This window comes from Somniosus microcephalus, chromosome 5 (genome assembly GCF_052327205.1).
Source record: "Somniosus microcephalus isolate GS21.2 chromosome 5, FLI_Smic_1.0, whole genome shotgun sequence".
In the NCBI taxonomy this organism is placed as follows: Eukaryota; Metazoa; Chordata; class Chondrichthyes; order Squaliformes; family Somniosidae; genus Somniosus; species Somniosus microcephalus.
Window position 1 is genome coordinate 284,667,501 of NC_140991.1, and position 26,956 is coordinate 284,694,456.

A 26,956-nucleotide genomic window follows, 5' to 3' on the forward strand; every position below is an offset into this window, starting at 1 on the left:
CTTTTTCCGAGTGGCAGGCAGTGACTAGTGGGGTACCGCAGGGATCGGTGCTAGGACCCCAGCTATTTCACACTATATATTAATGATCTAGACGTAATTGAAAAAGGGTTCACCTGAACCGTCGACTGTAATTTCTCTCCATGGATGTTGCCTGGCCTGCTGAGTTTTTCCAGCATTTTCTGATGTAATATCTCCAAGTTTGCAGACGACACAAAGCTGGGTGGGCGTATGTGCTGCGAGGAGGATGCCGAGAAACTCCAGTATGATTTGGACAGGTTGGGCAGATGCAGTATAATGTGGATAAATGCGAGGTTAGCCAATTTGGTGGCAAAAACAGGAAGGCAGATTATGAACGGCAATAGATTAGGAGAAGGGGAAGTGCAAAGAGACCTGGCTGTCCTTGTGCACCAGTCGCTGAAGGTAAGCATGCAGGTGCAGCAGGCGGTTAAGAAGGCAAATGGTATGTTGGCCTTTGTAGCAAGAGGGTTCGAGTACAGGAACAAGGATGTCTTGCTGCAGTTGTACAGAGCCTTGGTGAGATCACACCTTGAGTATTGTGTACAGTTTTGGTTGCCTTATCTGAAGAAGGATGTTCTTGCCATGGAGGGAGTGCAGCGAAGATTCACCAGACTGATAGCTGGGATGACATATGAAGAGAGATTGGGTCAATTGGGCTTGTATTTGCTAGAGTTTAGAAGAATGAAACTTATAAAATTCTAACAGGACTAGACAGACTAGATGCAGGAAGGATGTTCCTGATGGCGGGGAGTCCAGAACCAGGGGTCACAGTCTAAGGATAAGGGGTAAGCCATTTAGGACAGAGATGGAGGAATTTCTTCACCGAGTGGTGAACCTGTGGAATTCTCTACCACAAAAGGCAGTTGAGGCCAATTCATTAAATATATTCAAGGAGTTAAATATATTTCTTAAGGGATATTGGGAGAAAGCAGGGACAGGGTACTGAATTTGGATGATCAGCCATGATCTCCTTAAATGGCAGAACAGGCTTGAGGGGCCGAATGGCCTACTCCTGCTACTATCTATGTTTCTAGCAACCTTCTTCAGCTCTCCTACCTTTTCCACTTGTCCATTGGAAGGCACCAACAGATGTTTTTGTGTGTTTGAAGCTACATCAATACAAATTATACCATTTCTTGTACTGAAGGAATCTCTAGGAATGCTGCTACATGTAAGTTGTCAACTTATGCTATGGTAAAGTTCAATAGGTCAGCAGCAGCCCTCTGCTGAAATGACTTAATAGGTGAGAACAAGCCCAATCCTGTGCCATCCACAGAGTACATATTTCAGCAGGGAGTACTGTATCGACATGAGTAGGAACCCTGCCCAATTCCCCCCTCCACCCAGACAATATGAAGGATTATCTTCTAATCATCTGATTAGCTGGCCAAAGGCAGCCTTACTGGTAGGGGAGAGCATCACTAATCCAGAATGTCTAACCAATGCCTTACATATATATAATGCTTAATTAATAAATTGTGAGCTTAAGACTACAATTTTTATCAATTGTGCAATCAAAAATTACAGTATAAAACTCCTGAACTGCAATGGTACAAATAGCATTTTATTACACATGAAAATGTACAACACAGTTTGATTTTGATGAAGTCAGTAGCATCTGGCAAATTTCACAAAGCATGGTGAAATTTTTTTTCGAAACAAGCTGGCTGAAACTTCACAGGGCCAATGAATCCAGATAGCATAGAGGCTAAAACCCTGGAATCACGTAAACCATGGGATGCTATAATGTGGATCTCTGTGGCTGGATGGATTAAGAGGGGCGGGGAAGAATTAAATGGGACCAAATGGCCTTCCTCAGCCATAATTACTTTTTATTTGGGTGGGGAGAAAGGGAGCAGGTGTTTCAACTAAAATGAAAAATGATTATGGTAAGATTTTGCATGTAACCAGGAAGATAATCAGACACTTATTTTATATTGAGCTGCAGTTGTATTAGCAAGTCTTGCCTATAGCATATGTCATACTTTAAGGGCATTTCTGGAGTGCAAAAAAGCTTAAATTCAACACTTGTCTCATTGTTTGAATCCATCTTAAAATTCTCAGTTCTGCTTCCCACCTTCGATCTCTGCATAAAATATGTGCAACTTACACTATATCCTGCAACTGATCATCAACACTGAGATCCACTCGTTTTCTGAGTTATGCTTTGAGATGTGTCTTGCTACTATGACTTTACTGATGAGGCTTTTACCCCTGAACAAAAAAAATACATTATTTGGATTTTCACACTTTCTTTCATTCAGTAAATGCCACTCAATGCAAATTTAATAAGATAGCTGGGGGATGCTTCTGGTTTATTTCACCACTATTACTGCATAAACACCCCTCGCGCTAACATTTAATAGTTCATGCAAAAATCTGAGAAAGCATCAAGAGTCCAATCATCTTGATCTCACTTGCTTAAACAAAGAAAAATGTCAGACGATACATGATCATAGAAAAGATAAAATCATCTGTTCCCAATTTCCTTGGAACCTGGGATGAAGTTGCAGCACAATCAGCTTAGGAGATCCTGCCCCAAGGATTTCACTGGGGCAGGGGGTTAAGTTGCACCCATCTTTCCATCAGCCTTACATATCAAAAAGAGGCAAGATGGTGTCATATGCCTGAATTTTTGCTGCATCCCATACCTCGAAAACCCTGGCTACCGGCGTTTCAATGGAATGGTGGAGATGGGGTCCCCTGGAGTGCTCCAAGAAATATCGGCCCTCAACTTGTTGCTGTAGCTACTAGACTTACTGTCTTCTCCTGCAAACAGCTGGTCAGTGCTGCATTCTCCACCACCACCAACTTAGTGGGTGCCAATACTGACAGTCACGCACGAGTACATTGTAAATCGCCTGACCCCAGGAAATCCAGCGGGAGCTAGGAACGCAGGTCACGGGCAGGTGGCGATTCCTTCGTCCTTGAGCAAGACGACCAATGAGTTACGCAATGAGTGTCAAATAGCAGAATGAAACACTTCACAGACTACCTGCTTCTAAAGAGATCAACATCGCACAGCAAGAGCAAATACATTGCTAATTCATCACATTTAGGGTCAGAATCCATTTTATGTACGATCCATGAAGTAAACGGCAGCATCCTGAGCGGAGAAGCTTTGCTGCAGTTATTCTGCCTTTGTTTTTGACTGCAATTCCCTTTTCTTGTAGTTTGAGATCAACACCAACAGAATGAAACAGTTAATGGAAAGAAATACCAACCCAGCCACCCAGATGAGTAGAAATGTGTTCTGTCCTTCAAACTCCAGGTAATAGGCAGGGGCGAGCCACAATCCCTAGACAAAACCAAAACAAAAATCAGAGAAACCGGGCTCCAGATCCAAACAAATGTGATTTGATACAAACGATAAGCTTGTAGCATCTGATAAAGTGAACACTCTCTTTCCTAAAACTATATTTTGTTCCCCCTCCCCCCATCCCAAATTTTGTCTTCCTACATCAGATCAGGCAGGCAACTGACTCCAAAGTGCGCCCCCCACCCCCCATTCTGAAACTGGCTACCAGCGGTCCAAAGAGGGATCTCTGGCCAACTTCCTATTTCATTCTGTGGGAAGCAGTTGGCCTTTCCCCACAGTAACGCATTTCAGATTGGAAACTTAGGGTACAAGGGAATCATCACGTGCCATCGCTCACTGATGGTCCAACACACCTAATTCAGTCTTTTATGGACATTGCCAAAAACAAATTTCAAGGAGGTTTCCCACTCCTATGCTAACAACCATGAACTACTTCTCAGACCAATTGTTTGGTAAGTAATCAACTTTTGAGACCAACCGTTTGGTGATTAATCAATTTTCCCAATGGTTAAAACACATTAAAATCAACAAAGTTGACTCACTTTTACATTTCACCGCCCCCCACCCACCCCTCATGGCCTGCGTTCATATAACTCCTTGTGCGGGAGGCTCTCATTATAATGTGCTTTGAAGGAGGAAAGAGATACATGGATCCTGAGCGTGGGGAGCCAAAGGCACAGTTAAAGAGGGGAGGGGTTGTGAAGGCATGAGGGAGGGAGGTGGTAAGGTGCAGTGAACAGGGTACAGAATTCCAGAGGGTAGGAGCATGGTGGCTGCCGATGCTGGATTGGAGGGAGTAAGTGTTGAGAGTGCATCTTACATGCAAAGCTGTAAGTCAGGTTGAGGCCTTGGAGAGATTTGAAAGCAAGATTCAGAGTTTTGAAAACACGCTGGTGCACAGGAAGCCGGTGGAGCTTGGAGAGGACAGGGTGGTGGGAGTGTGGGACTTTTCACCGGAGAGGATGCGGAGAGCGCATTTCGGACGAGTTGAAGCCTGTGGAAGGTTGGTGGAGGAAGGCTGGCTTGAAGGGCATTGGAGAAGACAAACCTTGTTGAAGGCAATGGACTAGGATTTTGGCAGCCCTGTAGTAATGTAACAGCCAGCAGACCCACTCCCAAACCTCTGCCTATGAAACACTATGGCCAGCCAGGAGGAGGTGCACACGAGTAGCCCAGCAGCAATCTTCCTGCCACTCCATGGAGCCCCCAATACTGCATTTTTAATTGTCTGAGAGTTCACATCAAAATCTAACCAAACGCTTCAGATACAGGACACGGCCGGTACATTTGTGGTGTTTATATGCGGCAGCAGCATTACAGCAGTGCCACAGTACACAGCGATAGTACTAACCTGACCAGTGAACCACAAAGCTAGCAGCACAATGCCTCTTCTCCAGGAAAGTGTCAGATATGGAAGAACCACTGGTAGCAGACACAAGTACCACAGGAAGTACTAAAATTGTAAATAAATTCCATGCAAGTTATTTTAACACATTCAATGTACTTTTCACTGATTCTATTCTCTCCCCCTACATATAACTAAATACAGCATTTCAGAGGAATGAAATGTGGATTCCATTCCACACTTCTGTACCATTCCATTGTGCAACCTGCAACCTAAGCCATACTTCAGCCAAACATGTTTACACCACTGCTACCAAAAGAGGGAGAGCAGAGGAGAGGGGAGGGAGGAGGGGAGGGTGGGGGCAGGAGAAGGGGGGGCCAGGAGAAGGGGGGGCCAGGAGAAGGGGGGGCCAGGAGAAGGAGGGGCCAGGAGAAGGGGGGCAGGAGAGGGGGGGGGGCAACATAACTGGTTCACTGATGTTCTTCAGGGAGTGAAATCTGCTGTCCTTACCTGGTCTGGCCTATATGTGACTCCAGACCAACAGCAATGTGGTTGACTCTTAACTGCCCTCTGAAATGGCCTAGCAAGCCACTCAGTTGTCAAGGGAACGGCTCACCAGTACCTTCTCATGGGCAAATAGGAATGAGCAATAAATGCTGGCTTTGCCAGTGACTCCCACATCCCATGAATAAATAAATAAATAATTTTTAAAAAATTATTCAGCCTGGTTTATTCAAAGTTTTGAAATGGTCATTTACCACTTTTTTCAGGGGGAAAGGAGAGAGAGATGTATGTGTCAGAAACCCCAAAAGGAGAATTTATTCAGACTCACCTGTGAAGTGCACACTTTGTTGAAAGTGACAAAAATGGCAGTGTGAAGGAAGCAGCAAAACGTCAGGTCCTTGTAATAAGCAAAAGACGTGATGAAGAGCAGCAGGAACTGTGGGAGGAAAGCAGCCAGTCCCAGAACAGAGCTCCACTCGTTCTCTGCAGTCAAATACAACATGTAGAAATACGGGGAGAAGTTGTGGCGAATGTCTCTTCGTGTTAAATGGTAAAGGTACGTGTGCTCCAGAAATTCCCAGCCATAACTGGAAAAAAAACCCACAAGGACTGTATGTGTTATAATCAAGGAGTTTGTAACACTAAGCCATTTTTCATAAATGGTAATTTTACTGTGCATGTGCAAATTAGGTACCATTGAGGATTTAAAGAGTAAAGCAGATATTATACTTATCCCAAATTTTAAAATCAGATTCAATATGCAGAACAGTGGGGCGGTGAGCTGAGGACTGACATATTCTCTGCTAGGTTTGAGTTCACACCCACGATTCTCCACGCAGTGAAGTTTTCTATTCTGAGCCTTGGCATTGAGTTGAAGTGCTGTGCAAAGGCCAGACACATCCGAAAGCGGGTAAAAATATTGGAGAATCAGTCACTCTTCACAGCTCTTCACTCCTCCTGCTGGACAAAGCAATGTTGACAGAGGCCAAGAAACAAATCTCCAGCCCGCTCTCCTGACTGGAGAAGGTCTGCAGTGCAGCGAGTGAGAGAAAAAACCCCACATGTAATCAAAATTAAGGCTCTCTTATATTTTCATATGAACAGTACATATTGTATAGGCACAGCCTAAAGCAATGTGTCAGGATATTTTAAATCAGTTCTTATTGGCAATTTAAAAATCGGGTTTTCCAGTTTTTTTTCCAATGTAATAAAAGAGAAAACAAGTCGGAAAAAATTGGTACTGCTCTTTGACACCGAGCATTGATACTGCTACAAGCTGTGGTCCCCCTGGCTAGTACTAATTATTCTTTGGTTACTGCTCCACACGTTCTGCTCCACCAAGTTCCCCCACATTCGGTTCCTAGATAATTTCTAACCCTTCCACTGTTACCTTTCAGACTCTGTACCTCATTTATACCACCAAACCAATTTCCATTCCATCGTTTAACCTGGTTCGTTTGCTCCCGAATCTGCCCCTTTTATACTGGGAGACAATGGAGTAACCGTGAATGTGCATCTTGCTCATTCAGATCTGGCAGTTTGCCTCGTAGTGAAGGCCCTTATAGGCTTGCAACCAGACTCATGATAACTGACCCTGTGCAAGTGACATGGAGGCAGCAGTTTCACAGAATCCTACAGCATAGCTGGCCATTCAGCCCATCGTGCCTGTGCTGGCTCTTTGAAGGACTATCCAATTAGTCCCACTCCCCCGCTTTAGCCCCGTAGCCCTGTTAATTTTTCCTTTTCAAGTATATCTCCAATTCCCTTTTGAAAATGACTATTGAATCTGCTTCCACCACCCTTTCCAGATCATTACAACTCACTGCACAAAAATAATTCTCCTCATTTCCTCACTGGTCTCTTGCCAATGACCTTAAATCTGTCCCCTCTGGTTACTGACCCTCCTGCCAGTGGAAACAGTTTCCCCTTATTTACTCTATCAAACCCCCTCATAATTTTGAACACCTCTATTAAATCTCTCCTTAGCCTTCTCTGCTCAAAAGGAGAACAATCCCAGCTTCCCATATAACTGAAGTCACTCATCCTCGGTACCGTTCTAGTAAACCTCCTCTGCACCCTCTCCATGGCCTTGATATCCTTCTTAAAAAGTGTGGTGCCCAGAATTGGCCACAATACTCCACATGACCTAACCAGTGTTTTATAAAGATTTACCGTAACTTTCTTGCTCTTGTACTCTATGCCTCTATTTATAAAACCAAGGATCCCGCATGCTGTCTAACAGCCTTGTCCGGCTACCTTCAAAGATTTGTGTATGTGAACAGGTCTCTGTTTCTGCACCCATTTAAAATTGTAACATTTAGTTTGTATTGCCTCTCCTCATTCTTCCTTTAAAATGCATCGCTTCACACTTCTGTGTCAAATTTCATCTGCCCATTCTCCTGAAGTCTACTACATTTCCGAGTTTTGTGTCATTTCGAAACTTTAAGTATGTCCTGTATACCCAAGTCCAGGTCATTAATATATATCAAAAAGAGCAGTGGTCCTAATAGTGGCCCCTGGGGAACACCACTGTATACTTCCCTCCAGTCTGTAAAAACAACTGTTCACCACTACTCAATGTTGTCTGTCTCTTAGCCAATTTTGTATCCAAACTGCCACTGCCCCTTAATCCCATGGTCTTCAAATTTGCTAGCAAGTCTATTATGTGGCATTTTATAAAAACGTATTTTTGAAAGTCCATATACACAACATCCACTACATTACCTTCATCAACCCTCCGCCTATCTCTGCTGTAATCCAAGGATAATGGCACCGGTGCCAAGTCCTTTACACAACAGAGATTCCTCAGATGGCAGTTCTTCATGCATGTGTTCAGTGCAAGTGCCATGGAGGCAACAGTTTCACAGCCTTGGCAGGCTATTTGACTGTGTGTGGCAGCCCAATGCAATCCTGCCCTCACCCAACAACCACAGATGGGCACTTTCCTGCAGGTGTCACTGGAGAACAATCAAGAATGGGAAATCCACCTGATTTTCTCTTCCCCAGGGACCCCTACTGCCTCTTGACAGATTAACCGACCCAGCAGACAGGCAGTCAAACTTGGGACATTCCTCGTCAGTATATCCCAGTGCATTTACCCACCAAGCTATCAGGTGACAAGTACTTTCAATTACTTTACCTGCAATAGAAGAGTATTCCCAGGGCAAGAAATACTAGTCCAGCAACACTAGCGAATAGCAGCACCTCCCTATTTAGCAGTCTGACAACCAGCTTCAGGAAAGCCCTCGCATGACCGAGAAGACCTGTGTCTTTTTTAAGGTAGCCTTTATTCCTTACAGTAGGAGTATCATTCTCCGTTGCTTGCTGGCCAGTCTGGAGTGATAAGACTATGGGGAGTGCATAGGTCACTGGGTAAATTTTCATATGTACGGAAAGCCCGTAAAACAGCGCAGCCTTCACAATTTGCCTGCTCTCCAGGTAGTGCAAAGTAGCCAGCACCAACACCGCCAGAACAGCTTCTGCATTCCCTCTGCTCGAGACGGTCATTGGCAAGGGGTTGAAAAGCCATAGGCTGCAGTACCAGCACGCTCTGCGGCTGTCCAGTCCTCGGAGGCACAGGATCCTGTGCATGAGATGAGCAGCAAGGACATCACATATAATGAAGAGGAATTTCCCATATAGTTCCGTTAGGTAGACGTTGGGCGTCAGCATCCATGCCAGCAATGGGGTGTAACGATAAGTTGCCCTTCTGTATGGAGAAGCCCCCTGAAAGCAAATTACAATAGGAAAACCAATTATTCACTCAATGATCAGTGTCGTCGCCATGTGTATTTAGCATATTGGTACAAATAAGTTATAAAAAAATATACTTCAATATTATGCAGTATCTTTCTTGCATAAAACTCTTAATTTATCTCAATTTGCTCCCACCTCATCCACAGCCAGCAACAGATTCATAACCACCAGTACTTCACGTTTTATATATGCAACATGAAATCGCTTTCCCAAATCCCAAGTTTGGAAGGAGAATATTGTAATTAAACTGGTAGATATTTCTCCACCACAAGTTTTGCTGAAATGCTGATATTTAGACAGCCAAAAGTATCCCATTTCTATAAAGCTGTTACAACATCACTTTCAGTCACAACTCAGGGCATGTTCAAAACTTTTCTGGCCAAGTAGATTGCATCCAGCTTTTTAAACACAACCAAAATCCAAAAAACATCTCTACTTCTTGGGATTAAGAACAGCTAACGAGAGTAACAGTTAATTAGACCACCATAATATTATTATGGGAATGTCTGCAGTGTACGATTACAATCCTGATAAATGTAAAGACAACATTCCCTATGATAACTGCATCACACGCGAATTATCCTATTTAACCTTTTTCCTCCTCTCTACAGACTGTTTTTACAAAATTTCTCTTCAACTAATTCTCATTTTTGCAATAACAGTACTTTTAAATAGAGAGCATGTGTATTTGTGAAGGGGAAGACAGAAGACGACTTCTAAGATTCCCAGAAGTTGGAAAACAGACATCTGCCGAGCACCAATTTACATAGCATACCAGCACAAGATTACGGATATGCAGCTCCTTGGCCAGCGCACCGTGGGTGCGATGGGGGAACTCTCCTGTTCCTCAAAATAGTGCCCTGGGTGAGGGACACTAAGTGCCAGTCCCGAGGGACCCGCTACTTTCATCTCTCTCTGTCCCCACAAGCGGCCCGCTGACCCAGTCTCTCTGTCCCCACAAGGGGCCCGCTGACCCAGTCTCTCTCTCTGTGTTCCCCCCCCCCCCACACCCCAAGGGGCCCGCTGAACTTGGGAGACAGGAAATCTGTGGTGAAAATATGGGACAACCCAACCACTAAGAGTTCAATGCGCAGAGCGTAGCAGCAGCTCAATTAAAGACGTACTTTATTAATAGTGCACACTAGTTCAGAATCTGATTAATTCAAACTGTCCAGATCACTTTGTACCTCAGCTCTGAGGTACTCAATGCCAATACCAAGCTATGGAAAACCTGCTGCATCTGGCGTCAGATGTAGATTATTCCAGAATTACAACATGGAAACACTTTACAATGGTCCTTCAGACTTCACAGTACTATTTTACAGTCTTTGACCTCTGACTATTTGTAATTTTGACACTCAAGGACACAGGCAGAAAAACCACCCTAAGCTGTTCATTGCAGTCCATGCTGTCAAAAGATCACTATTTTTCCAGAACCTTTGAAACAAAATATGATTGCAACACCCAAGCAGAAGATAGTCACTCAGTGGTGTGTGAGGGTGTGGCTGCATAGAACAATCGTGACTCACGTTTACCACATGTACTTCATAGAATCAAAGAATAGTACAGCACAGGAGGGGGTCAGTCGGCCCAGCAAGTCTGCGCCGGCTCTTTCGAAGAGCAATCCAGTCAGTCCCACTCCCCCGCTCTTTCCCCATATCCCTGCAATTTTTTCTCCTTCAAGTATTTATCCAATTCCCTTTTGAAGGCTACTATTGAATCTGTATCCACCACTGTATCAGGCAGTGTATTCCAAATCCTAACCACTCATTGCATAAAATTTTTTCCCCTTATGTTGCTTCTGGTTCTTTTGCCAGTCAACTTAAATCTGTGCCCTCTCATTATCGACCTTTCAGCCATTGACCGTAAATCTGTACCCTCTCGTTATCGACCTTTCAGCCATTGACCTTAAATCTGTGCCCTCTCGTTATCGACCCTTCAGCCATTGACCTTAAATCTGTGCCCTCTCATTATCGACCTTTCAGCCATTGACCTTAAATCTGTACCCTCTCGTTATCGACCTTTCAGCCATTGACCTTAAATCTGTGCCCTCTCGTTATCGACCTTTCAGCCATTGACCTTAAATCTGTGCCCTCTCATTATCGACCTTTCAGCCATTGACCTTAAATCTGTACCCTCTCATTATCGACCTTTCAGCCATTGACCTTAAATCTGTACCCTCTCGTTATCGACCCTTCAGCCATTGACCTTAAATCTGTACCCTCTCGTTATCGACCCTGCAGCCATTGATGTTAAATCTATGCCCTCTCGTTATCGACCTTTCAGCCATTGACCTTAAATCTGTGCCCTCTCATTATCGACCCTGCAGCCATTGACCTTAAATCTGTGCCCTCTCATTATCGACCCTGCAGCCATTGACCTTAAATCTGTGCCCTCTCATTATCGACCCTGCAGCCATTGACCTTAAATCTGTGCCCTCTCGTTATCGACCCTTCAGCCATTGACCATAAATCTGTGCCCTCTCATTATCGACCCTGGAGCCATTGACCTTAAATCTATGCCCTCTCGTTATCGACCCTTCAGCCATTGACCTTAAATCTGTGCCCTCTCATTATCGACCTTTCAGCCATTGACCTTAAATCTGTGCCCTCTCGTTATCGACCCTTCAGCCATTGACCTTAAATCTGTGCCCTCTCGTTATCGACCCTTCAGCCATTGACCTTAAATCTGTACCCTCTCGTTATCGACCCTTCAGCCATTGACCTTAAATCTATGCCCTCTCGTTAGCGACCCTTCAGCCATTGACCTTAAATCTGTGCCCTCTCGTTATCGACCCTTCAGCCATTGGAAACAGTTTCTCTTTATTTACTCTATCTAAATCTGTCATGATTTTAAACACTTCTATCAAATCTCCTTAGCCTTCTCTGCTCCAAGGAGAACAACCCCAGCTTCTCTAGTCTATCCATATAACATTGAGTTAGAGAGAGTGAAATACTCAAATCCGAAATGAGTCTTAAAACTTAAATAAAGCCAATTACATAGGTATGAGTGGCGAGTTGGCCAAGGTAGATTGGGAAATTAGATTAAAAGGTATGACGGTAGATAAGCAGTGGCAGACATTTAAAGAAATATTCCAAAATTCTCAACGAATATACATTCCATTGAGAAATAAAAATTCCATGGGAAAAGTGATCCATCCGTGGCGAACTAAAGAAGTTAAGGATAGTATTAGATTAAAAGAAAAGGCTTATAATGTTGCGAAGAATAGTAGTAAGCCTGAGGATTGGGAGAGCTTTAGAAACCAGCAAAGGATGACCAAAAAAATTGATAAAAGGGGAGAAAATAGAATGAGAGTAAACTAGCAAAAAATATAAAAACCTATTGCAAGAGCTTCTACAAGTATGTAAAAAAGAGTAGCAAAAGTAAGCGTTGGTCCCTTAGAGGCTGAGACAAGAGAAATTATAAATGGGGAATAAGGAAATGGCAAAGGCTTTAAACAAATATTCAGTATCTGTCTCCACAGTAGAAGACATAAAAATCATACCAAAATTAGTGGGGAAGCAAGGGGCTAATAAGCGTGTGGAACTTAAATTAATTAAAATCAGTAGAGAAAAAGTACTTGAGAAACTAATAGGACTAAAAGTCGACAAATCCCCTGGACCTGATGGCCTACATCCTAGGGTTCTAAAAGAGGTGGCTGCAGAGATAGTGGATGCATTGGTTGTGATCTTCCAAAATACCATAGATTCTAGAATGGTCCCAGCGGATTGGAAGGTAGCAAATGTAACCCCGCTATTCAAGAAAGGAGGGAGAGAGAAAACCGGGAACTACAGGCCAGTTAGCTTAAGATCATTCATCAGGAAAATGCTGGAATCCATTATCAAGGAAGTGGTAACAGGGCACTTAGAAAATCATAATATAAGGCAGAGTCAACATGGTTTTATGAAAGGGAAATCATGTTTGACAAATTTATGAGAGTTGTTTGAGGATGTAATTAGCAGGGTAGATAACGGGGAACCAGTGGATGTAGTATATTTGGATTTCCAAAAGGCATTCGATAAGGTGCCACATAAAAGGTTGTTACGTAAGATAAGGACTCATGGCGTTTGGGGGTAATATATTAGCATGGATAGAGGATTGGTTAATGGACAGAAAACAGGGAGTAGGGATAAATGGGTCATTTTCTGGTTGGCAGGCTGTAACTAGTGGGGTGCCGCAAGGATCAGTGCTTGGGCCTCAGCTATTTACAATCTATATTAATGACTTAGATGAAAAGACTGAGTGCAATGTATCCAAGTTTGCTGACTATACAGAGCTAGGTGGGAAAGTAAGCTGTGAGGAGGACACAAAGAGCCTGCAATGGGATATAGACAGGTTAAGTGAGTGGGCAATAAGGTGGCAGATGGAGAATAATGTGGGGAAATGTGAGGTTATTCAATTTGGTAGGAAGAATAGAAAAACAGACTTTTTTTTTTTAAATGGTGAGGAACGATTATATGTTGGTGTTCATAGTGATTTAGGTGTTCAGAGTTATTTAGGTGTCCTCATACAGGAAACACAAAGTTAGCATGCAGGTACAGCAAGCAATTAGGAAGGCAAATGGTATGTTGGTCTTTATTGCAAGGGGGTTGGAGTATAAGAGTAAGGAAGTCTTACTATAATTGTACAGGGCTTTGGTGAGACCACACCTGGAGTATTGTGCACAGTTTTCCTTATCGGAGGAAGGATATATTTGCCTTAGAGGTGGTGCAATGAAGGTTCACTAGATTGATCCCTGGGATAAGAGGGTTGTCCTATGAGGAGCGTTTGAGTAGATTGAGCCTACTCTGGAGTTTAGAAGAATGAGAGGTGATCTCATTGAAACATAAGATACTGAAGGGGATTGACAGGGTAGATGCTGAGAGGTTGTTTCTTGACTGGAGAGTCTGGAACTAGGGGGCATAGCCTCAGGATAAGGGGTCGGCCATTTAAGACTGAGATGAGGAGGAATTTCTTAATCAGAGGGTTGTGAATCTTTGGAATTCTCTGCCCAAAAAGGCTGTGGATGCTAAATCGTTGAGTATATTCAAGGCTGAGTTAGATACATTTTTGTACTCCAGGGGAATCAAGGGATATGGGGATCGGGCAGGAAAGTGGAGTTAACATAAGAACATGAGAAATAGGAGTAGGCCATTTGCCCCTCGAGCCTGCTCCGCCATTCAATAAGATCATGGCTGATCTGATCTTGGCCTCAACTCCACTTCCCTGCCCGCTCCCCATAACCCTCAACTCCCTTATCATTCAAAAATCTGTCTATCTCCACCTTAACTATATTCAATGACCCAGCCTCCACAGCTCTCTGGGATAGAGAATCCCACAGATTCACAACCCTCAGAAGAAATTCCTCATCTCCCTTTTAAATGGGTGACCCCTTATTCTGAAACTATGCCCCCTAGTTCTAGATTTCCCCACGGAGGGGAAACATCCTCTCTGCATCTACCTTGTCGAGCCCTCTCGGCATCTTATATGTTTCAATAAGATCACCTCTCATTCTTTTAAACTCCAATGAGTATAGGCCCAATCTGCTCAACCATTCCTCATAAGACAACCCCTTCATCTCAGGAATCAACCTAGTGAACCTTCTCTGAACTGCCTCCAATGGAAGTATATCCCTCCTTAAATAAGGAGACCAAAACTGCACGCAGTACTCCAGGTGTGGTCTCACCAATACCCTGTACAGTTGTAGCAGGACTTCCCTACTTTTATACTCCATGCCCCTTGCAATAAAAGTGGAGGTCAAAGATCAGGCATGATCTTATTGAATGGCAGAGCAGGCTCAAAGGGCCATATGGCTGACTCCTGCTCCTAATTCTTATGTAACTGTATTCTCATATCCCTGGAACCATTCTAGTAAATCTTTTCTGTACCCTCTCCAAAGCTTTCACACGTCCTTCCTAAAAAGTGTGGTGCTCAGAATTGGACACAATACTCCAGCTGGGGCCGAACTAGTGTTTTATATAAATTTAGCATAACTTCCTGGCTTTTGTACACTATGGGCAGGATTTTCATTGAGAAGTCGGGTAGGAGGTGGGACTACAACTTTTGGGGTTGTAGTCCTACCTCCATCGAGTTCTAGCTAACCCACGAGATTTAGACTTGATTGACCTTGTTGAGCCCGCCCAGCGGACTCAGCAGGCCAATTAGCAGCCACCCGGCAACAGGTGACATCACAGATTGATATTTCATCTGTCAAGACCTTTTGACAGATGAAATATCAGCGTTTCACAGCTGTTTGAAGCTGTCAAACACTGAATCTGTATTCTAAGTTAATTCCTTCCTCTCAGGATGATTTAGAGATCTCCCCGGAACAGAAAGCTGAATGCTGCAATTTTTGACAGCTCGAAGCCATTCTGCTTTCTGTGCCGGTGAGATGAGGGACTCCCGAGACCGGAAGGAAGGAAGGCTGTAAAGGTAAGTAAAGATATGTAAAACTTATTTAAACACTTTACACACCAAACACACTTACCTCTTCACTCATGCACCCATCACTCACCTGAACACCGGACATCTCGGCCCCTCCAAGCCCTTCATCCAGACGGTCCGCCACCTCTAACTTGGCGTGGTTTGGAGCCGTCGGGAATCCCACACTTCAACAACATTAAAAATAGGGATTAGGCTAAAAACTGCCTGTTAACTACCTGTTAACAGGCAGTTAATTGGCACTAATCCCCTTCCCGCCTCGGGTAGGCAGGTCCCAGTGCGGGGCGGGTACCCGCCTCCTTTGAAACTGGCATGGAGGCGGGTTGGGGGCGGGATGGGTTCGGGACCCCCGATTTCGGGATTTTAACCCCCCGCACGCCTCCAAGGCCCAATGAAAATCCTGCCCTATGCCTCTTTATAAAACCCAGGATCCCATCTGCTTTATTAACCTGTCCTGCCACCTTCAAAGATTTGTGCACAAGAACCCCAGGTCTCTCTGTTCTTGCACCCCCTTTAAAATTGTGCAGATGCAAAGCGAGAGTCGTTTCCTCCTCTTTGGGCATTTCCAGTGATTGAGGGGTGTAGAACTTGGGGACACAAAGATGAAATGTTAAGAGATCTCGGACAAGAACAGGAGCAACACAGAGTTGGGAGGCTATGCAATGGGCTACTGGGGTTAGTAACTCCAGCATAGACCATGGGTTTTTTGATGAAGGGGGTGATGACTGTGGTTTTGAAGGGAATGGTGCCGGAGGAAAGCGGATTGCTGATAATATTAGGCCTGTATGCCATGACCAGCAAGAAAGAATGTCAGGTGTAGTACACAATTGGATTGCAAGCTTATATTATCTTATTTTCTGAATACTTCTCAATTTTTAATCAGGCTTTCTGTTCTCTGAACATGCAACAGTCTTTCTATATGTGCAAATATTCCTTTATTTAACCAACCAATCCGTTGCCAGTGACTACCTTAGTTTCCATTCTGTGACTTAGAACCATTTAAACCACAATATCAGATATTTGACTAACAGGAGGAAAGACAGTTTTTTAAAGGTGCAACACCTCTGTAAATTTAAAATTGTAGCAGTGATGCAATTGTCTCATATGCTGTGATCTTTTTAAAAAGTAAACTACATGCCACTTCAGTACAGTAGGTTTTCCTCATCAATCCCTCAGAATGACAGCATTTCTCGATAATGGTTTACTTAATCATTGACAACATCATTTCAAAAGGAGAAATTTCCAGAGCTATGGGGAATGAGCATGGTATTGGGTCAAATTCGATTGCTCTTTCAAAGAGCCGGCACAGGCACGATGGGCCAAATGGCCTCCTTCTGTGCTGTAAGATTCTATGTCTGGGTCTGTTGTGGACTGATTGATGGAGATTGGGTGCCAGGATTAGTATCATGCGACTACCAGGAAGGTTGACGGAGAACTAGATGGGCCATGGTCTTTTTTTGTCCAGCAATTCCTATGTAATAGTGGGAAAATACTGGAGCCAAACTCCTTCAAAAGGAGTCAACAACTTCAGGAAAAGAAGGGAGCAAATTGGTGGGGGGAAAAAAACACTTCACACTCAGTAAAATGCACAGCTAACTTTATGCACCGAAAAAAGACTTGCATTTATATAGCGCCTTTCACGACCTCGGGACGTCCCATATTGGTTTGGTTAATAGACAGAAAACAGAGAGTAGGAATAAATGGGTCATTTTCGGGTTGGCAGGCTGTAACTAGTGGGGTACCGCAAGGATCAGTGCTTGGGCCTCAGCTATTCACAATCTAGATCAGTGATTTTGATGAGGGGACCAAATGTAATATATCCAGCTGATGATACAAAGCTGGGTGGGAATGTAAGTTGTGAGGGGGATGCAAAGAGGCTTCAAGTGGATATAGACAAGCTAAATGTGTGGGCAAGAACATGGCAAATGGAATATAATGTGGAGAAATGTGAAGTTATCCACTTTGGTAGGAAAAATAGAAAAGCAGAGTATTTTTTAAATAGTAAGAGATTGTTAAATGTTGGTGTTCAGAGGGACCTGGGTGTCCTTGTACATGAATCACTGAAAGTTAACATGCCGGTACAGCAAGCAATTAGGAAAACAAATGGTATGTTGGCCTTTATTACAAGAGGATTTGAGTGTAAGAGTAAAGACGGTCTACTGCAATTATATAGGGCCCTGGTGAGATCACACCTGGAGTATTGTGTACAGTTTTAGTCTCCTTACCTAAGGAAGGATATACTTTCCATAGAGTGAGTGCAACGAAGGTTCACCAGACTGGTTCCTGGGATGGAGGGATTGTCCTATGAGGAGAGACTGAGTAGACTAGGCCTATATTCTCTAGAGTTTAGAAGAATGAGAGGTGATCTCATTGAAACATACAAAATTCTTACAGGGCTTGACAGGGTAGATGCAGGGAGGATGTTTCCCCTGGCTGGGGTGTCTAGAACCAGGGGTCACAGTCTCAGAATAAGGGTTTGGCCATTTAGGACTGAGATGAGGAGAAATTTCTTCAGAGGGTGGTGAATCTTTGGAATTCTCAACCCAGAGGGCTGTGGAGGCTCAGTCGTTGAGTATATTCAAGACAGAGATCAATAGATTTTTGGATATTAAGGGAATAGTGCAGGAAAGTGGAGATGAGGTAGAAGATCAGCCATGATTTTATTAAATGGCGGAGTAGGCTCAAGGGGCCGAATGGCCTACTCCTGCTCCTATTTCTTATGTTCAAAGTGCTTGAAGTACTTCCAGTGTCCTAACTCACACCAAGTCCCATTCACCTATCACCCCTGTGCTTGCTGACCTACATTGGCTCCTGGCCAAGCAACACCTCCATTTCAAAATTCTCATCCTTGTTTTCCAATCCCGCCATGGCCTTGCCCCTCCCTATCTCTGTAATCTCCTTCAGTCCCTCAACCCCACCCCCCCATCTCTGTAATCTCCTTCAGCCTCTCAAACCACCCCATCTCTAATCTCCTTCAGCCCTACACCCCCCAAAAGATATCTGCACTCCTCTAATTCTGCCCTCTTGAGCATCCCTGATTATAATCACTCAACCATTGGTGGCCGTGCTTTCTGTTGCCTAGGCTCCAAGCTCTGGAATTCCCTGCCTAAACCTCTCTCCCTTTCCTCCTTTAAGACGCTCCTTAAAACTTACCTCTTTGGCCAAGCTTTTGGTCAGCTGCCCTAATTTCTCCTTATGTGGCTCGTGTCTAATTTCTTTGTCTTACAATACTCCTGTGTGTTGTGTATGTACCTTTAAGGGAATAACTGGTCTCAGACTGCAGTACCGGCAGTGACCACACCTGTATAAAAGGCACTAGCAGCCTTCTGTAGTTTCAGTTTCCCAATTATAACAACTCTTTACTGAATGGAGACAATCAACTCCTGCTGTCCGTGTCTCAATTATACACGGACATAATATTGGCGACAAGCAGATAGGAACTTACCTACAGTCTGCACCACCTCATGGGATCCATTCCTGAAGCGAAGTGAGCAGAGGTCGAGGCCAGAAGGAAGAAAGAAGCAGTAGAAACGGGCGTCGACCGTGGGCATCCGCCCGAGTCAGCGGAGTTGAAGACTGCAGGAGAGGCTGTCGAGAGCGGGGCTTGGTTCCTGTCGATGGTGCTTCAGCTAATCGGGCTGGTGGTAGGTAGTACACTGATCCTTCCTGGGCTGCGGCGGTCTAGAACTCGAGCGGGTGGCTTGCAACGGGGCCGAGCAGCGTTGTCGGGAAGAGGAGAGAGAGGGTGGAGCACACAGGGCGCGGCCGGTGCTACGAAGCCGGGCAGCGTACAGACCCAAGAGGGAGGCAAGAGTCCCACAGGGTTGTTCCACGACGGGAAAATAAAATAAAAAAAATATTAAACGCGCAGAAAGCCGCGAGGAACTGCAGGTTGCCACGGAAACCGCCGAAAGCAGCGCTAGCAACAGCGGGGAAGAAGGCAAAGCGCGGGAGGCGCCATCTTAATCCAGCGGGGAAGAAGGCAAAGCGCGGGAGGCGCCATTTTAGATTTCCAAGATGCCGAAGACTGGCTGTATCACTGCCTTTGATAATGCAATAGAGGACTGGACCACGTATGTGAAAAGAGTCGAGGTATATTGCGAGGCAAACGAAATAGCCGATGAGAAAAAGGCATCGGTACTGCTAAACTTAATGGGCGCAAGAACGTACGGCCTATTGCGGGACCTGATTACTCTAGCCAAACCGAAGGCGAAGAGTTTTAACGAAATTGTTGCTATCCTACAGGAACACCTTAAACCCTGCACCGCTGCTGATAGCAGAAAGATTTAAATTCCACAGGAGAACTCAGCATAAAGATGAGAGCAATCCTGAGTACCTTACGGAACTACGCAAGCTATCAAAGCACTGCCAGTTCGGAGCAGGACTGGCAGAGACCCTACGGGACAAATTTGTCACTGGACTCCTGAGTGAAGGAACCCAGAAGAGGTTACTCTCAGAGAAAGAGCTGACGCTAGATAAGGCTTTCAGCGTGGCAGTATCGTACGAAGCAGCAGCCAGGGGAGCTGCGGAAATACAACAAAAGCCACAGGAATACGGCACCCACGAAATGACACGGGGATTTGCAAAATGTTATCGCTGCGGCAGAAATAACCATGACCAGAAGGGCTGCTGGTCCAAGGACAAAATATGCAGGCAATGCGGAAAGATGGGACACATTGCACGAGTTTGCAGGTCTGGGAAGAAGACCAACGACAAAAAAAAGGCTACTAAGGAACCGTACAGGAAAGTACAAAAGATGACGGACAGTAGTTCCGAAGACCAGATGAGCGATAGTGAATCCGGGAACAAGAGATAAAAATAGAAGAGAATGCAGTTCCCAAGTTTTTCAAAGCAAGACCGGTACCATATGCAATTCGCCCAGCCGTCGAGGCAGAGCTGGAGAATCTGGAGAATGCAGGCGTGTTATCTAAGGTAGACTGGAGCGAGTGGGCGACACCCATCGTTCCTGTCATGAAGAAAACGTTAAACAATAAGTCTGAGGAGCCAAGGAAGGTTCGCATCTGTGGGGACTTCAAGGTAACGGTGAACCCAGTCCTTCACACAGTACAATTTCCTCTTCCAAGGATAGAAGATATCTTCGCCTCACTATCTGGAGGGAAGCGTTTTACAAAAATTGACCTAGCACAAGCATATTTGCAGATGGAGGTTGAAGAATCCTCTAGGAAGTATCTCACGATAAACACTCACAAAGGTCTTTACCAGTATAATCGACTGGTATTCGGAGTAGCATCAGCTCCGGCGATATGGCAAAGAGCGATGGAACAAGTCCTGCAAGGGATTCCGGGGACTCAGTGTTACTTGGACGACATCCTAGTGACAGGTGAAGATGACAGTGAACACCTTGCCAACCTAGAGCAGGTGCTCACTAGACTACGTGAACATGGGCTACGAGCCAATCGCCCCAAGTGCGAGTTTTTTAAGAAACAGATATCGTATTGTGGCCACGTGATTGATGAAGAGGGGTTGCATAAGTCCCCTGACAAAATTGAAGCGGTAGTTATGGCTCCGGCGCCTGAAAATGTGTCGCAACTGAGGTCATTCCTCGGATTGGTGAATTACTACCATAAGTTTTTGCCGAATTTGTCCACAATTCTGCATCCACTGAATGCCCTACTACGAACGGGAGTAGCATGGAAATGGAGCGATGAATGTAAGTGGGCCTTTCAGGAGAGTAAGGACCTAATCACTTCAAGAAAAGTATTGGCTCACTACAACCCATCACTACCGATAAGACTGGCATGTCATGCGTCTCCCTACGGCATTGGGGCGGTACTGTCACATAAATTCCTTGATGGTTCAGAGAGGCCGATAGCTTTTGCGTCACGCTCGTTAACTTCAGCCGAGCGTAACTACGCTCAGATTGACAGAGAGGCCCTCAGCCTGGTGTGGGGGGTGAAGAAGTTCAATCACTACCTGCACGGTCAGAAATTTACTCTACTAACGGATCATCAACCTCTCGTCTCCATTTTCAACCCTCAGAAGAGCGTACCGATAATGACGGCACAACGGCTGCAGAGGTGGTCCCTTTTCCTAGGGGCACACCAATATGACATCGAGTACAAGGGAACTAAACAGCATGGGAATGCTGATGGATTGTTACGCCTACCGTTACCGACAGTGGAAGAACAACTGGCAGTGGATCCAGTGGAGTTATTCCACTCGACTATAGTCGAATGTCTCCGTGACGAATGCAAACACAGAAAAGGAAACACGAAATGACCCGACACTCTCCTGGGTCTATGATTTAACGGTGAAGGGATGGCCAGCACATGGCGAACCACTGCTGCCAGCATTCTCGCCGAGAAGAGAACAGCTGTCAGTGTGCAGAGGGACATTGATGTGTGGATCCAGAGTAGTAATTCCACCCAAATTGACGGATAGAGTGCTCAATGAGCTTCACGAGGGTCATCTGGGTGGGGTAAAAATGAAGAACTTAGCCAGAGCGTTTGTGTGGTGGCCGGGAATCGATAGAGAAATCGAAGAGATGACCAAGGGCTGTACAGGATGCCAGACGGTCCAAAACGCCCCACCACAAGCTCCTCTACATCCATGGGAGTGGCCCTCATCTCCATGGCAAAGGGTGCACATTGATTTTGCTGGTCCCTTTATGGACTCGATGTTTTTAATTGCAGTGGATGCACATTCAAAGTGGCCAGAGGTAATAAAAATGTCCTCAACCACCACAGAAAAAACTATCACAGTCTTACGAACCATATTCGCCAGGAATGGGCTGCCTGAACAGATTTGCTCTGACAATGGACCACAGTTTGTGTCTGAAGAGTTCCGGAGGTTCTTAAAGAACAATGGTGTTAAGCATTACACATCCACCCCATATCATCCAGCCACTAATGGATTGGCCGAGAGGTTTGTTCAAACATTCAAGAAGGCTATCAAGGCAATGTGTAATGAAGATATACCCCTACAACACAAGGTGGATAACTTCTTGTTTGCCTACCGGAATGCGACACATGCGGTTACCAACCAAACTCCAGCCATGATGTTCTTCAAGCGAAGACTACGATGCCGCTTGGATTTGGTTAAGCCAAACGTCCGAAGAGATGTGGAGAACAGGCAGTTTCAGAATATGAATGAAAGGCCGACCAGGAGTTTTAAGATAGGTCAACCAGTTTTGGCCCGGGACTACCGCAGAGTGAAATGGCAGCCAGGAACGATCTGTACACGGCAAGGACCTCTAATGTATACCGTGGACGTTGGAGAGAGTATTGTAAGACGCTATGCTGACCAGATTCTAGAGTCACTGGAAAACGTCAGCTCCACACCACGATCTGATACACCTGGCGATGAAACCGAAGTACCAATTGCATCTACTGCAGAATCTGTGATATTGGAAGCAGATGAACCAAACAACGACATTGATCCCGACTCAACCTCACCAGAAGAACCTGATACCCCAAAGAGGTGTTATCCAGACAGAATCAGGAAGCCTCCTCAAAGACTGAACTTGTAATTGTAATTAGTTATTATTTAGTTGTTAAATGAATGTTATGTACTGTTTATCTAAAAGGGGAGGAATTGTTGTGTATGTACCTTTAAGGGAATAACTGGTCTCAGACTGCAGTACCGGCAGTGATCACCCCTGTATAAAAGGCACTAGCAGCCTTCTGTAGTTTCAGTTTCCTGATTGTCTCCATTCAGTAAAGACTTGTTATAATCAACTCCTGCTGTCAGTGTCTCAATAATACACGGACATAATACTGTGAAGCACCTTGGGACGTTTTACTACGTTAAAGGCGCTATAATAAATACAAGTTGATGTTGTTGTTGAAATGTAGACACTGTTGTAAGTCTAAGTTACCTGAGTGACAAACCTCGCGGCGTCCGTGAAGACGTGGTAATCCACATCCGTGTATTTAACCAGCATGGAGCGGTCCTGGTGCAGCCCGTAAAAGACGAGGCCGACGCGGATGCAGAGAGCGGCTACAAGCGGCGCAACATCTCCGCGTGTCCTGCCCGGGCCCATCCACAGGCCGCGCCACCGCCCCTTTAACAGTTAGAAATTTACAGCGGCTCATTAAAAAAAAACCGACAGTCCCTGCCGGAGTTAAAGGGGAGGTCACCCCGGCAACGTTTGAAAGCGAACGGGTCTAATCTGAGGGGGAAACAATCTGGCGGCCTCTTCTATCAGGGGATGTTGCTCCCAATCACTCGCCGGCCGATAAGAAGATCCAGATTCCGGGGATATTTATTATTTTGGGCGGTTATTCGCGCGGAGGGGGGGAGAAGCGACAGGCGCAGTTGGAATGGGGTAACCATTGCCAACGGACGTTCCCCCCCACCCAACGCCATGGCAACACACGGGATGGTCCACACACACATAAAGGAGGCGCCTTCGATGGACAAATCCCGTAAGGCCGTCCTTACCACGTGACGCAGGAGGGCGGGGGTCAGGTGACGCGGGGCGGCGGGGGCGGGGTTAGGTGACGCTGGCGGACGGTCCAGCGCAGGCCGGAGGCCAGGGGTAAACGGTTGGGGATCGAGCTTGTGGCACGAATCGTCTGTGATGGCGTATCAGTACCGGCAGCAGCAGCAGCAGCAGCCGTCGCAGCAGCAGCAATACCAGCAACAACAGAACAACGGCCCCTCCGACCAGGGCTTCCTCTGGTCCGTCTTCCAGAGGTACGAGACACCCCATCCCCGCTCCTTACCAACGCCCCGCGCTAGGCCGCGTGGAGCCTCTCTGTCTCTGTGTTTGTGTGTGTCGGGGGCAGCGGGCCCCTCGGGGGTGGGGGGGTTACTGGGAAAGAGAGATCGGGGCAGCGGGCCCCTCGGGGGTGGGGGGGTTACTGGGAAAGAGAGATCGGGGCAGCGGGCCCCTCGGGACTGGTACTTACACAGCGTTCCTCACCCACGGCACTATGTTGAAGAAGAGAGTTCTCCTCGGTGCCCTGGCCGCCAATATTTATCTCTCGACCAACCTCACTTTAAAAAAAAACCAGATGAACTGGTCGTCATCATTTTTGCTGTTTGTGGGATCTTGCTGTGCGCAAATTGGCTGCCGCCTTTCCTGCTTTACAACAGTAACTACACTTCAAGTTTACTTCATTGGCTGTCAAGTGCTTTGAGATGTCCTGACACACCTTTCTTTTTGCCCCTTGGCGTCCCTCGGGGCCGCCACTTACGCAGGACCTGGCACTTATACTGTCTCTTTCACATTCTTGGGTTTATCACAGAAATCACAGAAACCCCAGTGCAGATAGAGGCCATTTCGGCCCATCGAGCCTGCACCGACACATATCCCACCCGATCCCCGTAACCCCTACACCAACACATATCCCACCCTATCCCCCTAACACTAAGGGTCAATTTATCATAGCCAATCAACCTAACCCGCACATCTTTGGACTGTGGAAGGAAACCGGAGCACCCGGAGGAAACCCACGCAAACACGGGGAGAATGTGCAAACTCCACACAGACAGTCGCCCGAGGCCGGATTCGAACCCGGGTCCCTGGCGCTGTGAGGCGACAGTGCTAACCACTATGCCACCGTGCTGGAACATAAGAATTAGGAGCAGGAGTAGGCCATATGGTCCCTCGAGCCCGCTCCGCCATGGCTGATCTTTGACCACAACTCCACTTTCCCGCCCGATCCCCATATTCCTCGAGTCCAAACATCTATCTATCTTAGCCTTGAATATACTCAGCGACTCAGCATCCACGGCCCTTTGGGGTAGAGAATTCCGAAGATTCACAACCTTCCGAGTGAAGAAATTTCTCCTCATCTCGGTTTTAAATGGCTGAGCCCTTATCCTAAGGCTATGCCTCCTAGTTCTAGACTTTCCAGCCAGAGGAAACAATCTCTCAGCATCTACCCTGTCAATCTATCTCAGAATCTTATGTTTCAATGAGATCACCTCTCATTCTTTTAAACTCCAGAGAGTATAGGTCCATTCTACTCGATCTTTCCTCATAGGACAGCCCTCTCATTCCAGGGATCAATCCAGTGAACCTTCATTGCACTGCCTCTAAGGCATGCATGTCCTTTATCAGATAAGGAGACCAAAACTCTGCACTTGCACCTTTGTGTAGATTTTACGTTCAACACACCTTTTTAAACTTAAAGTAGTTTAATTGCTATTATTTTTTAAATGACTATAAACTCATTCAGCAGCCTCAGGACTGGCACTTGCACAGTGCCTCTCACACCTTTGGGACTGGCATTTCCACAACATCTTTCAAACCCTCGGGACTAGCATTTACACGGTGCCTTTCACACTTGGAATTTGTTTTTATATAATGCATTTCTGGGTGTCCCTAATTGCTTCACAAACAACAAATTACTTTTGAAGCGCAGTCACTGTTGTTTTGCAGGGAAACAGCTTGTATACCAGTTTGTATAGAGCAAGTTTCCAGATAGTAATAAGATAAATGACCAGTTAATGTGTGTTGAGGAATAAATGTTGGTCAGCACACCAGGAGAATTGCCCTGCTCCTATTCACATTGTACCATGGGATCTTTTACATCCTCCTGAGCAGTTAGATGAAGCCTCAGTTTAATGTCTCATCCAAAAGTGGCACCTGTGATAATACAGTACTCCTTCAGAACTCGGAGTGTGACTTGGTTCCACAATCTTCTGAGCCAGGCGAGAGGGAGCGTTAGAGGGGGCTTTACTCTGCCACAAACCATCTTATAGAAAAGAAAGACTTGCATTTATATAGCGCCTTTCACGACCACCGGACGTCTCGAAGTGCTTTACAGCCAATGAAGTACTTTTTGACATGTAGTCACGGTTGTAATGTGGGAAACGTGGCAGCCAATTTGTGCACAGCAAGGTCCCACAAACAGCTATGGTGAGTAATGAGTCCTATGCGGGATCTACAGACTCTGCCACAGGTGGGGCAGGTAGTGGTTGAAGGGACGAGTGGGTGAAATGCTTGGTTTGTCATACGTCCCTTCCGCTGTTTGTACTTGGTCTCTGCGTGCTCCCGACAAAGAAACTCAAAGTGTTAGGCGCCTTCTCGAATGCTTCTCCAATTTGAGTGGTCTTGGGCCAGGGATTCCCAAGAGTCGATGAGGATGTTACATGTTTTCAAGGAGGCTTTGAGGACGTCCTTGAAGCGTTTTCTCTGCCCTCCTGGAAATCATTTGCCGTGACTGAGCTCGAGTAGAATGTTTGTTTCGGGAGTCTTATATCAGGCATGCGGACAATGTGGTCCGTCCATCGGAGATAATTGAGCATGCTCAATGCTGGGGATGTTGGCCTGAGAGAACACTGACATTGGTACACCTATCCTGTCAATGGGTTTGCAGGATTTTGCGGAGGCAGCATTGGTGATACTTCTCCAGTGCTTTGAGGTGCCTAATGTACATTGTCCATGTCTCTGAAGCATACAGGAGGGCGGGTATCACTGCTGCTCTGTAGACCATGAGCTTGGTACAGGGTTTGAAGTCTTGGTCTTCAAACACTCTTTTCCTCAGGTGGCCAAAAACTATGCTGGCACACTGAAGGCGGTGTTGGATTTCGTCACCAATGTCCGCCCTCGCTGACAGAAGGCTCCCAAGGTATAGAAAGTGGTCCACACTGTCCAAGGTCTCGTCATGGATTTTGATAGT

The 26,956-nt window shown here is 45.7% G+C and overlaps 2 protein-coding genes across 6 annotated transcripts in view; one reads left to right on the forward strand and one right to left on the reverse strand.

Annotated features, from left to right (window-relative positions):
• Positions 1-1,564: 1,564 nt before the first annotated feature.
• Positions 1,565-23,746, reverse strand: pigm (phosphatidylinositol glycan anchor biosynthesis, class M). Of its 4 annotated transcripts, XM_085989056.1 has the most exons (6): positions 23,200-23,745; positions 8,326-8,912; positions 5,515-5,773; positions 4,689-4,790; positions 3,243-3,316; positions 1,565-2,232 (listed from the first exon to the last, which is right to left on the reverse strand). In XM_085989056.1, the coding sequence occupies exons 1-6, from the start codon at positions 23,362-23,364 to the stop codon at positions 2,130-2,132; spliced, it is 1,290 nt and encodes a 429-aa protein (XP_085845182.1). In that variant the 5' UTR covers positions 23,365-23,745; the 3' UTR covers positions 1,565-2,129. The 4 variants fall into 4 exon arrangements, with proteins under 4 accessions (XP_085845182.1, XP_085845183.1, XP_085845181.1 ...); XM_085989057.1 differs by lacking the exon at positions 4,689-4,790 and having other exon boundaries at positions 23,200-23,746; XM_085989055.1 differs by having other exon boundaries at positions 1,565-3,316.
• A 65-nt stretch (positions 23,747-23,811) lies between these two features.
• Positions 23,812-26,956, forward strand: part of pdcd6 (programmed cell death 6) — a 34,408-nt gene continuing 31,263 nt past the window's right edge. The window contains exon 1 of one of the 2 annotated variants that reach the window (XM_085989061.1): positions 23,812-24,020. In XM_085989061.1, the coding sequence (XP_085845187.1) occupies positions 23,905-24,020 (116 nt within the window). In that variant the 5' untranslated portion in view covers positions 23,812-23,904. The remainder of the gene's footprint in view (positions 24,021-26,956) is intronic. The other variant, XM_085989060.1, reaches the window with a different exon arrangement.

What these genes read in the sequence shown, in the direction of transcription:
- pigm (XM_085989056.1), bottom strand. Translation starts at nt 23,364, where the DNA reads ATGGGCCCGGGCAGGACACGCGGAGATGTTGCGCCGCTTGTAGCCGCT. An exon ending in ACAAAGTGTGCACTTCACAG is followed by an intron (nt 4,791 to 5,514) that starts GTGAGTCTGAAT and finishes TTACAATTTTAG; the next exon opens with TACTTCCTGTGGTACTTGTG. An exon ending in CTTTGTGGTTCACTGGTCAG is followed by an intron (nt 3,317 to 4,688) that starts GTTAGTACTATC and finishes GGTTTTGTCTAG; the next exon opens with GGATTGTGGCTCGCCCCTGC.